Genomic DNA, 13338 nt, shown 5'->3' on the forward strand with positions numbered 1-13338 from the left:
GTGCGTGCGTGCGTGCGTGTGTGTGTGTGTGTGTGTGTGTGTGTGTGTGTGTGTGTGTGTGTGTGTGTGTGTGTGTGCGTGTGTGTGTGTGTGTGGTTGGTTGCATCAGAGCATTGAGCAGAAATGGGAAGTCCCTTCAGGCAGTTTCACATCCATTTTCAGGCAGTTTCACATCTTGTTTGACATACAAAAATATTTCACAACAATCTGACTAGGCTGCATGTTGTTGACACACTCCCCCTCCCCCTCTATCTCACTCTCTCTGTCTCTCTCTGTCTCTGTCTCATGCCTGCCCGTCACTCTCTCTCTTCCTCTGCTCATCCCTCTCTCTTTGGATTGTTATCAGTCACCGAATTCTTTTCTCCACTGAAAGGTATTGTAACATCTGTTTCCACAGTTTCCAGTCTATTTTACTTTCCTGACTCCGTCAGCAGATCTAGTTCAACATGAGTGATGTTGTGGAAACTTTATTTTCAAGTCTTATATTGACTTATTTAGCCAGGCTGTTTCACTGATTTCCTGTTTCAAGGCAGAGCACAGGCAGGCAGAAGTTATGAGGAAATGGCCGCACCCTCAGAAAATGTTCCCGCCGGACAGACAGTCTGAACTGAGGCTTGTCTTCTCTGTTTGTGTCTCCTCTCCAGATTAAGACAGAAGGTGTCTGTGACTTGATGCTGTGAACTCACAAGGCAAACATCTTCCAAGGTACAGGTACTGCACTGTACTGGTACAGGTACTGACTGTGACATGACTGGTACAGGTACTGTACTGTACTGGTACTGTACTGTACTGGTACAGGTACTGACTGTAATATTACTGGTACAGGTACTGTACTGTACTGGTACAGGTACTGACTAACATGACTGGTACAGGTACTGTACTGTACTGGTACAGGCACTGTACTGTACTGATACAGGTACTGTAACATGACTGGTACAGGTACTGTACTGTACTGCTACAGCTACTGTAACATGACTGATACAGGTACTGTCCTGTACTGGTACAGGTACTGTACTGTACTGCTACAGTTACTGTAACATGACTGGTACAGGTACTGTCCTGCACTGGTACAGGTACTGTAACATGACTGGTACAGGTACTGTACTGGTACAGGTACTGTAACATGACTGGTACAGGTACTGTACTGTACAGGTACTGTACTGTACAGGTACGGTACTGTACTGTACAGGTACTGTAACATGACTGGTACAGGTACTGTACTGTACAGGTACTGTAACATGACTGGTACATGTACGGTACTGTACTGTACAGGTACTGTAACATGACTCAAACCAGCCGAACTACTTTATAAAAAAGCCCTGAAAATACTAGATAAAAAACCCTTTTCTCATCACCACTGCCATGTCATACGTAAATATGGCATGCTAAGTTTTGAGAACTTTAGAAATTTCACCTCTGCCTGTCTAATATACAAAGTTCTACATGGACTGGCGCCGCCTCCTCTTGCTGACTTTATCAAATATCGTGCGACCGCCAACTCGACCCGTGTCACCCGGGCCATTACGAACAAGGTCTGTGAGGTCCCCTTTAGAAAAACTTCCTTTAGTCAGAAGACCCTATCCTTCATGGGAAGCACTCTCTGGAATAATCTACCTCCCTCGATTAGAGAATGCCCGAGTCTCGCCACCTTCAAAGGCCAGTTGAAAATATGGCTCAGATCAAACCAACAATGTGATCACAATTAACATACTTAACAGATCATTTGCCATGTTTTGCAGCATGCTCTGTGTGTTTTATTTATTTTATTTATTTTAGGTTTCACTAACCTTTTATACTATTAATTTTTTTTGGTACTATTAATTGTGTGTTTTTAATCATTTTTGGTTTTACTAACTTTCTGTACTTTTAATCTTTGTTGTATTATTAATTTTTCTTTCGCTTTCATGATTACATCAATCTGCCATGGGACTACAGGTGGAAACTAGCCCTTGGGCTACAACCTGGCATATTTACTGTACGGCTGTACTGTTCATTAATGTGTAAAGTCCCATTCTTTAAATAAATGAATCTGAATGAATCTGACTGGTACAGGTACTGTACTGTACTGGTACAGGTACTGTACTGTACTGCTACAGCTACTGTAACATGACTGGTACAGGTACTGTCCTGTACTGGTACAGGTACTGTAACACAACTGTTTGATGTATGGCTTTGATGTGTATAGTCCACTGTTAAAAGACCAGCTGCTAAAGTCTTTCAAATCACCTGCTGTTAGCAGATGGCCTTCATAGTGCCATCATTTCTAACCTGGGTTCTCTTTGTGACCATAAACAACATTCTCTGCTGTTCTGCTATTGTCTGTTTAGTTCACTGTATGATGTGGTTAATGTCTCCATCTAGTGGACAAGGTAGAACTACATCAGCTGACCTGTGCTGTCTCTTCCTTAGACGAGGGCCCAAATTCACACAAAGCATTTTATCTTAACTAAATTGCACGAAAAGTTCCTAGCTCAGAGTTTTGTCTTAAAACATGTTCACAAAGATGCTGAGCCTGAGACCTTTGACTAAGGAATGGGGAGAACTCTTAAGCTCAGAGATGTATGTGAAAAGCATTAGTTAACTTATATAAAAATAAACTAGGCTTTAGAAAAAACTAACTGAAATGATATTGTGTGGTTACAAAACCAACTAAAAAAACATACAGAAAAATTGTCTTTAGTTTGAGTCTTTATCAATTTGGTTAAATCTGTAAACACAACAAGCATGAGGAGGCATTGGGTTATGTGTTTATTGAAACTGGGGTGTCTATTCTTCATGACTGAGTCAGCTGCCTTCATTAAGTCTGGTTTGTATTGTAAAACCCAGGGGCGGACTGGGATCATAATTCAGGCCGGGCATTAGATACCAAGCAGGCCAGGCCGATACGGGCCGACGTGCGTGCCGGCGTCCGAAGGGCGGCGGCGAAAAATTTGGGCCGTTTGAAGCCCAAATTGGGTCATTTAAAACCAGATTTGGGCCGTTTGAAGCCCAATTTGGGCCGTTTGAAGCCCAATTTGGGCCAAGTCCAATTTTACAATGAGATGCACCCACTTTAACCCTGAATAAAGTAATAAAACCACTAGTAAACCAGTAGGCGGCGCCTGGCCTGCTGTTCAGTGAGTGGCCTGGCCTGGCCTGCAAAAAAAAAAAAAAAAAAAAAATTGCAGGCCAGGCCAACGGGCATTTGCCCGACGTGCCCGATTATGCAGTCCGCCCCTATACGAGGGATCAGCCGAGCAGCGTTTTGGTAAACAAACCACGTCACTGGGTGGCAACGGCAATGGGACCCTATGGAGCCCAAGTGGCGCGAGGCTTGAGTGTCTGACTCTAATTCTGTTCTCACTCAGAATGTCAAAATATAAGCGATGTGATGTATAGTTTTTTTTAGATATTAACGTTTGTTTGGCACAACTCAAACTATTAACTGCCGCGGGGTTCCGCATTTCTGGGTGGCAAGTGACGTCAGGCTGATTCGTCCTATTCTTAACTTCTTAATGACAAATCTTCCCTGATAAATACCCTATAGGTAACTAAATAATAATAATAATAATAATAATAATAATAATAATAATAGAGTACCGCAGGGATGACATATTTTTGTAGGCTTTATCTAGAAATCGCAGCCATTTGGTTCTTCAGTGGAAAAGTCTATGGGCTTTTAGAATGGAAATTTTACTTAAATGCATATAAATAAGGTCTGTGGTTTACAAAAGTTTAACGACTTGGGTTCAGCATGATACTCTTCACAAACATGAATAACTTTTATGCCTTTTGAAGCATTTTATAAAAATCACGTAAAAAAAACGCATTTACGTTCCAAAAGTCCTAAAAGTTATTCACGTTTGTGAAGATTATCCTGCTGAACCCAGATTTGCGTTTCCATAAACCTTTGTTAACCACAGAACTTATTTTATGCATTTAAGTGAAACCCCCATGTTAAATCCCATAGGCTTTTCCACTGAAGAACCCAGAAGTATACGGGACTCATTCATAACAATAGGTCCCCCATAACTCAAACCCTGTATGTGTGTGTGTGTGTGTGTGTGTGTGTGTGTGTGTGTGTGTATATATATATATATATATATATATATATATATATATATATATATATATATATATATATATATATAGATAAATAGATAGATAGATAGATAGATAGACACATAGATAGATAGATAGATAGATAGATAGATAGATAGATAGATAGATAGATAGATAGATAGATAGATAGATAGATAGATAGATAGATAGATACACACATGCAGAGAGAGGGAGATGCAAGAGGCTGGTTGACAGAGCCTGGTGCGGACGTACGTGTGTGTGTGTGTGTGTGTGTGTGTGTGTGTGTGTGTGTGTGTGTAGGCAAGTATAAAAACAGACGATGACTCGCGACTCCCGAGTCAGTAAAAAGAGTCTGAATGATTCGTTCAAACTCACCCATCACTAATACAGTATATTCTGTAATCCTTTAAACTTTTAACTATTTGATATGTTTCATCCATTTCTGTAATATACTGTAATAACCTGTAATATACTACAATATACTGTAATATCATGTAATATACTGTAATATCCGGTAATATACTTTAATATCCTGTAATATCCTGTAATATCCTGTAATATACTAGAGAGAAGAGGATGTGGCCTTCTGTAACTCTGATGTGGTTGTTGTGGGCCTGCCTGCTGGCTGCAGAGAGCCCAGAGTCCCGTAAGTTTGGATTTATTTTACAGGCTTATATACTGTATGAACACTATTTATTTGTTTGTTTGTTTGTTTTTTTGTTTGTTTGTTTTTACTTATTTATTCATTTTACATAAAGTGATATTTTTAAAGTTTTTAAAGTGATATTTGAATATATGTGCATACTGGGGTCCCTAAAAAGTCATAATTATTCATAATCATTAGTCATAATCATTTGGATATGACTGTAAAGATGAGACTCTTGATGATTCCATGAGCCCAATTGTATTCATGTGTGATTATGTTAATACCCATAGTAGCCATTTCGTCTATTTATTTATTTTTTTCGTAGTAGTGAGATAATTTTTTGAAACTTGAACTCACTGGATAAAATGTCCCCCCCCCCCCAATCATTTATTCTGCTTCCCCCCTCATTTTCTCCCCAATTATTTCTCCCCAAGTTCCCCTCTGCTGCCTGGTCGCTGCTCCACCCCCTCTGCCGATCTGGGGAGAGCTGTAGACTAGCACCATGCTTCCTCCGACACATGTGCAGTTGCCAGCCACTTATTTTCACCTGACAGCGGGTAGCTTCACTGGCAGTACGTAGCACGTGGGAGGATCACACTATTCCATTTCCCACCAGTTCCCCTTCTGCCCCAAACAGGCGCCCTGACCGACCAGAGGAGGCGCTAGTGCAGCAACCAGGACGCGTGTATACTTTTTACAAGCCAGTTTAGGTGAAACCATGCCGCCACGCAACACCGCTTCTTCTTCCAAGACTTCAAACAGATATGATTTGTTTTTTTGCTTTTTTGTGAATATCCACATTACACATCGTTTTTTACGCCCTTCTACTGCAGACTGCCTGCAATCCGACTGCGGTCAAGCCAGCAAACTAGCGTGATTTTAATTGCGGTGCATTGATACAGTCGATTGTCGCAAAATCCAAATGCAGGATCATGTTATAGTCATTGACTTGTTACTTTTCTCAGATTACCATCACCGTTTAAAAATTATAATTGCATTGCTTTCATAGGGACGTTAAATGGCTGTGTGGGTGACACTCTGCAGCCCCCAATATACTACTAATATAGAATCAGAGATGATTACATTTAAAAGCCAAGAAAAAATGATGTTAATATCAGTTTTACTACTTAAATAATGTCATATTATACACATAGTGATATATATCCGCCTAATTAATGTGTCATATTATGCTTAAAGTGTATTATATCTGCTCTGCTGCATAACGGCAGATCTTCATTCATCTTTCCCAAGTATTTTCCAAGCTTGCTGGCTTCGGTGCGAGCGAGTGGAAGTGACGTGACACATGGGGGCGTGGTTTCACCTAAACTGGGTTGTAAAAAGTATACATGCGACCAGGACACAATCCGGCTTTCTCAGTCAGTGGACATGACTTCAAGGTGGAGAGAGCCAACATGTTCTAAAAATGAATGCCAAATCTGTGCACATTTTTCATTTGAACCACGGATAGCATGCTTGATCTTTTCCAATTTGACAAAGAAGAGGGCATCCTTTATCCAATGGGTGTGTGAGGGGGGACGAGGGCTCTTCGAATGCATCAGAATAACACGTCTCGCTAGCAGTGTTAAAGTCGAGCTGAACCCAAAAATGAATTTTATTTTATTTTAGTTCAAATACCTGGGTATGCAGTGCACGTATTTAATAATGTATGCCAAAACAAATCACAAAAATCTAATTTCTTTGGTTTTTCACACTTTTTCACATCAAAAGTTCATTTTCAAGATTTAATTCATAACAGTAATCTACAGTACTACAGTATTTGCTGATGTCACCTAGTACTATCAAATTTCTACCCCATTTCAACCAATCATATCACGACATGGCAGCTGTAAATCAAATCTTCATTTCAGGATAATTTTCTCTTCCAAATAAAGGAGAAAATTGCGCCTAGTGCCTGTCATCTGGCAGAATTTCTAGCCCATAAACTAACTACTAACTTGGCCAATTGTATGGAACATACAAACTAAATCAAACGGTAATGTCTGAGAATGCAAAGAAATGTAACTGGCTCGTTAAAACTTGCATTCCAGGAATATTGTATTTACCGCAATAGTGATAATGGCGCGCGACTGAAAGCCTGGTTGTCAGGGGTCTCCCCTCGGAGATTCCAGTTGGGCAGGCAGCACTCATGCATCGGATTGTCCACTCGTTCCACACAGAAGTAGCTGGCTGCCTGGTACTCGACGGATCCCACTCGCGTAGCACCACAACACACTGAATCCCACTCGATTTGGGGGTGGAACACGCCAGGATTGGCCAATGCCAAAGCCAGGCCCCAGAATTGTCAAATCAAATCATCGACATGCTACTATGACCCGCCTCTCAACCTGTCATCTCAAGTTATGTTTTCAGTCTGAAATTGACTCCGACCCACCCGCCACAAAGATTTTTCTAACAGCGCGTACCTCCACAGCTCCCAGGGAGCACTGCTCTTTGCAGGGAGAGAAATGAAATTAAGAAGTAAGCACACTCAGCTGTGTTTTCACCACATTTCCTTACCCATGTGGTAAAACTTTGATTTGTAACTGTTCGTTTTTAGTCATTTCAACAAGTAAATGTGTTGTGTTGAGAGAGATTAAAATCAGCACAGAGTAGGCTATCAGGGCTGAGAACTGAAACGGCTATTCAGTAAAAACAAGTTTGGTGATTCATTCATGTACGGTCGTTTGAGAGTGAAAGCGCACTCAGTACTGCACATAATAGCGTTTCATTGCGACTTTCCATGGGCTGTTCTCACAATGTACAATGTAACATGCTGATCACTTGGCTGCCGTTCTGACTATAAAAGCATCGGCCCCAGCGTGGAGTGCGCACGTGATCTGCCTTGCCGAGCCTCACTCGACTATAATGAGACCATAAAGAAGGCCACTAGATCAACACAGTGTGAGGGCAGGAAGAGGTCAGGAGGTACAGTAGGACACTGAAGAGGCCAACCAGGGGAGAAGAGTGGATGTTAACAGATGTAATGGCCAAGTGTTTGATTCTTCCCATTCACATCTGTATTTCTTTCTGAAACTTGAAGAGTTTTCAGTGGAAGTGGTGGAGTAGGTAGGGGCAGTCATATTTCACGCCAGCATTCTGCAAAGACCCGCCCCATCTCTCTGTTCTCTGATTGGCTCAGACCGGATCAAAGCCAATCAGTGAGCAGAGGGTCAGCCTGACCGTGACTGATGCCTAAAACGAACCTAATCTACCAACAAAGGCAGCAGTAGGCTACTAGCTACGCCACTCTGAAAATGCTTCTTCATTGTTCTGCCTGCTCTGAGAACACACTTGAATTGATATTTGACAATGCAACATACTGGTAGTGTCACAGTGCAGACTGCTCCTCGCAAAAAAATAACAAATAAAATGCTCTGGTCTGCGAGGCCTGTTCTGCTTAATAGGTAGCGCCGCCTATGACCAGGTTGGATGTTTAGCTGAAGCATTGCTGCTCCGCCCCCCCTGACACTGCCAAAGCACATGCTCACATTTAAAATGTCACAGCGTCCATACTTTTTGTCATTGCAGAGACACCACTCTACGGGAAACTAGGGGGCAGTGTTGTCCTCAGGCCAGACTTGTCCTCTGTGACTGGCCCCATCACAGCCATAAGTTGGAGACATGGACTTACGTTGGCCATAGACTGGTATGGAAAGGAGGTGCATCCCTACAAGCAACTCGAAGGTAGGCTATACTGAGACACAGTGGGTGATTTAAGCTTCCCATGTTTGACCAGGGTAGATACGGATGTAACACTAAAGCGCAAATTATGCTCGAGCGACCCGAGGGGGTCGCCGCAGCTGGGCTTCCTATCGGCGCAGCTGGGCGTCCTATCGGCGCAGCTCGGTGTAGGGGCGTGCAGCTCCTCGAAAATGTGACTCTGCGCCGTCTAGCGTCGTCAACTCATTGTTGTGAGGAATGAGGAAATGCCATTTCCTCATTTAACGTGCTTGTCCCTCATCTAGCAAAGCCTTCTGCAGGCTCACCGGAATGAGTTTTGAAATGGAGGGACAATAAAATGTTCCCCCACCGACATGATTGCAAGTTCTTGGTAAACGACACGAGAACATTTTGGACATGTTTTGAACGAGTTACGTTCGAGTATGCACAGTCTCGCTGTCGCCGCTTAGCGGCGGCAAGGCTCCAAGTCGTGGCTGCGCAAAACCATGCCGGGCGCTTCACTCTTGAGTGGGAGTGAGGGTGAGGGAAGGACATGTTCTCTCAGATGTTTGCTGAATGGTCCTGTAGTTTTTAAATTTGAGAAAGAAAGTTGAACAAAGTTCAGATTCAGATTCAGATTCATTTATTTAAAGAATGGGACTTTACACGTTAATGAACAGTACAGCCGTACAGTAAACATGCCAGGTTATAGCCCAAGGGCTAGTTTCCACCTGTAGTCCCATGGCAGGTTGATGTAATCATGAAAGAGAGAGAAAAAAAAATTAATAGAACTAAAAAGATTAATAGTACAGAAGATTAGTAAAACCAAAAATGATTAAAACACACACAATTAATAGAACCAAAAAAAGTCTACTCTGACTAAAGGATGTAACATGGATAAATAAGAGAAACATAATCAAGAAAATGTATCAGTTCTAGATGTATCTCAAAAACATATACGTTTGTTATACAACATTCTCAAATACACTGCTACCGCCTGCGCTAGGACGCGTCATCAGTGATGTTATCTGGGGTCGTAAGGTGTTTCGGGTCTGTCAACATCATACACCCTCGCCCAGTAGACCCAGCCGAGGCCAATTAAGACCCCGACTCGCGTCCCAGAAGCCGCTCACGGATCAGCCTTACTACTCTGTCTGCAACGTTGCCCGCGGGAGGGGTAAAAGAGAACCCAATCCGCTGCAATAGAGCTAGTGCTACGCCGCAGTATTGGCCCTTCGGTGCATGGAGGATCTAGGCTCTGTGGGTTACTCCCGGCCGTGCTCCTCCTTCGTCTCACCAGACCCTCCCGTGGCAAAGGCAATCCAGAGGCTGAGAGGATACCTCAAGGACGCCTCAAGAGGGCCTGTGCGCTGCACGTCATTTACCTGCGCCTGAAGGACCCCAGGCCGCGCCGATCTTGCGCAGATTTTCAGGAGGCTAATCCGTAGCGTTTGTGGATTTCTCCCTCACGAGAGAGCCAAGATGGGGTGCTAATCCCATCCCGTACCGGTTGCCGTCTCTCCGGCCGTCAACTGTCTCTCCAGCTTACCATCTTTGATTTAGAATTTTACAGCTAAAACTAATCTATAGGTATTTGCACACACACACACACGCACGCACGCACGCACACAGACACACACACACACACACACACACACACACACACACACACACACACACACACACACACACACACTGTAACAGTCACTTTGGTTGCAATTACATGTTGGTCCACTGTGTGGCGCTCCTTGTTATTGTATTGACTTTACGGCAACAACTTACCGGTACTTTACGTCTCACTTCTCCTCCAGTCTGCCTCCATGCAAGATGCAAGTCAGATTCTGTGACAACTTGGTGTGTGTGAATTAGCCTTCTCTATGTCTAGCTTCTACATGTGTGTAGAGAATTAGTGCCGTAGAGACCAGGCTTTATATGGTCGACAATAAATAAACAGTCTGTGTGAAATCCCACAACTGCCGTGGTTTGAGTCTGTCATGTTAGCTGGCTATCCAGGAGGCTAACAGAAGCTACACAACACCCCCAAACTTGTTACAACACACACCCACACGGCGGCTCCTGAGCTTGATAGCAAGGGAGGAAACTCAGGCGGGTTTTTTTCTGTTGCAGTTTAAAGACAGATTTAGAGGAATATCTCATTTCAATTTAGCATTAGGATTAGACTGTTCATATCATTGTTCAGTTTTAACCTACTTACTTATGGATGGAATTATAGTGAAAATAGATTATCCCCCCTTTTTGCTAGGGACCCCACTTTGAAAACCAAGCTTAGGCTACAACTGTACCAACCAGCTCTTTTCTTCTTTTTTCTTCTTGTTTCAGGATTGATCTCTATGCATTAGGCTATTTATATAAATCTATTTATTCACATAGATTCATGATATGGTATATAGCAGCCTGTGACATCAATGTTCTGATTAATCTACTGTCTATGTAGCCTATTCATAGCATAGTATTGCGATGACGTCACAAGCATTTTTCCTACCAATATGGCGCTACAATACACACAGCTCATTGACTGTGTCACTTGATTGTAATCACCTGTAAATTGATCAAAATCACCTGTTATTTTCCTACCAAGATGGCCGTGTGGTGATGTAACAGAATACTATCAATTACTGCGTGACTGATCCTATGATGTCATTGTAATCACACTCAGGTGTGCTTTCACAGGACAGGTGTTCTGCCCTGCAAAGCTAAAAGGGGGTAACTCGCCAGAGTGTAGAACTGAGAAAAATGACTTTAAAGTTTTGTTGTTGTCCAGCCAAATGTATTGTAGGAAGAAAACTGTAAATGTGTTAATTATTTGTTTATTTAATGTAGTTATTTATCTACATTTTTTTTTTTAGCTCAAACTTGACCTTTGACCCTTATTTGGAAGTTACCTTACTCTGGCTTTGCATTGTCTGCAAAATAATAAGGGGTGATGCCAAGCAAAAAGACAGTAACTTCAATTTAATCCTTCATTTGGTTGCTTATCACTATATAAAACCAGTATATGATAATAATGATAACATAGACATAAAGTCTCATGTTCATGGCACAATTACGCTTAATATAATATACGTATAAATATAATATAACTAGATTATCAGGCCGCTACACATCCTTCAAGCCTAGTTTGGTGGGACTCTTGTTGGCCCGTTGTGTGTCTGTGTTGGCGCCTCGGGGGTTAATGTTGTATGAGCTGGCTCCTCGGGGGTTGATGTCGTATGAGCTGGCACATCTGGGGTTAATTTCATATGAGCGGCACCTCTGGGGTTAATGTTGTATGAGCTGGTAGCTCAGTGGTTAATGTCATATGAGCTGGTACCTGGATGGTTAATGTTGCCATGAGCTGGCACCTCGGGGGATAATGCCGTATGAGCTGGCACCTCTGGGGTTAATTTTATATGAGCGGCACCTCAGGGGTTAATGTTGTATGAGCTGGCACCTCTGGGGTTAATTTCATATGAGCGACGCCTCGGGGGTTAATGTTGTATGAGCTGGTACCTCCGGGGTTAATTTCATGTGAGCTGGTGCCTCGGGGTTAATTTCATATGAGCTGGTGCCTCGGGGTTAATGTGGTATGAGCTGGTGCTTCGGGGGTTAATGTCATATGAGCTGGCGCCTCAGGAGTTAATGTTGTACGAGCTGGCACCACGGGGGTTAAATTTGTATGAGCTGGCGCATCGGGGTTAATGTGGTATGAGCTGGTGCCTCGGGGGTTAATGTGGTATGAGCTGGTGCCTCGGGGGTTAATGTGGTATGAGCTGGCACCTCGGGGGTTAATGTCATATGAGTTGGCGTCTCTGGGGTTAATGTTGTACGAGCTGGAGCCTCAGGGGTTAATGTGGTATGAGCTGGTGCCTCGGGGGGTAATGTCATATGAGGTGCCTCGCGGGTTAATGTATAAGGGTTAGGGGGTTAATGCCGTATGAGCTGGCAACCTTGGGAGTTAATGTGGGTGGTGTGGGTGTCTGTGTGGGTGGGGGTGGTATCGGTCTGATGTCATAATCGTGATATTAGGCCTGCCCAGTAAGGTAACTCACCTCAACTCAACCTGAGCATTCTGGTGAGTTACCCCCTTTTTGCGTTGCAGGGCAGAGCATTCAGAGTGCAGTCAAACCAAACCAAACAACCGTAACTGATGTTACCTTAGTCTTGCTTGGCTTTTCTAGGGCTTTTGGAAGTTACTGTAAATGTGACCCCCTATTTTCTCCATAAAACAACACAATTGACTCAAGATATTTTTCCACATGATAAAGCAGATCTTCAATGTTCCAAAAATGACAAAAACTCATTTTTGACAAAAATTGAGTTACCCCCTTTTAGCTTTGCAGGGCAGTGTTGTCCATTCAATCAGCCCAGCTGTCTTTATAATGGCTGTCTTGCACTGTGTTTGTATGAGACTTGACAAAGGCTATGGCCGAAACTGTTGTCAAAATGCGTTAAATTAGGTAACGCTTTAGAATACAGCCCGCAAATAAGCATGTAGTCATAGTATAACTACGGGGTACAAGGAGTGTAGTTATAGTATAACTACGGGGTACAAGGAGTCAATTACTACTTTGACTAGAGGGTAACAAGATCTGTACTTTTAGTATAACTACGGGGTACAAGGAGTGTAGTTATAACTACGGGGTACAAGGAGTGAATTTATACTTTAACTAGAGGGTAACAAGATCTGTACTTATAGTATAATACAACGAGTGTAGTTATACTATAGGCTCTTTCACACACAGATCGCGCAAAAATTGCAGTTTAGGAGTCCCGCAAAGACCGCACCCTCGCCACAGAAATTGCTTTCACACAGAGCCAAGCATGCAACTTTTTTTAATTCACATTAATGAAAAATCTTTTTCTTTGATTGGATTGTTGATAGTTTTGTTTTCAAATCTATGTTTTTGCTTACGGATCTATTTTTTGATTACAAAGTGGATTTATTTTCTCACAGATACAGGCCCCTATCG

At 42.7% G+C, this 13338-nt stretch overlaps 1 protein-coding gene across 1 annotated transcript in view; it reads left to right on the top strand.

Moving 5' to 3' along the window:
- Positions 1-859: 859 nt before the first annotated feature.
- LOC310791607 (NLR family CARD domain-containing protein 3-like) overlaps positions 860-13338 on the top strand; it is a gene marked incomplete at both ends in the record, with an annotated part of 38499 nt that continues 26020 nt past the window's right edge. The window contains one exon of the mRNA XM_083653272.1: positions 860-872. Within this exon, the coding sequence (XP_083509398.1) occupies positions 860-872 (13 nt within the window). The remainder of the gene's footprint in view (positions 873-13338) is intronic.

The sequence above is a fragment of the Poromitra crassiceps genome (assembly GCF_964638095.1).
Source record: "Poromitra crassiceps genome assembly, chromosome: 16".
Taxonomy (NCBI): domain Eukaryota; kingdom Metazoa; phylum Chordata; class Actinopteri; order Beryciformes; family Melamphaidae; genus Poromitra; species Poromitra crassiceps.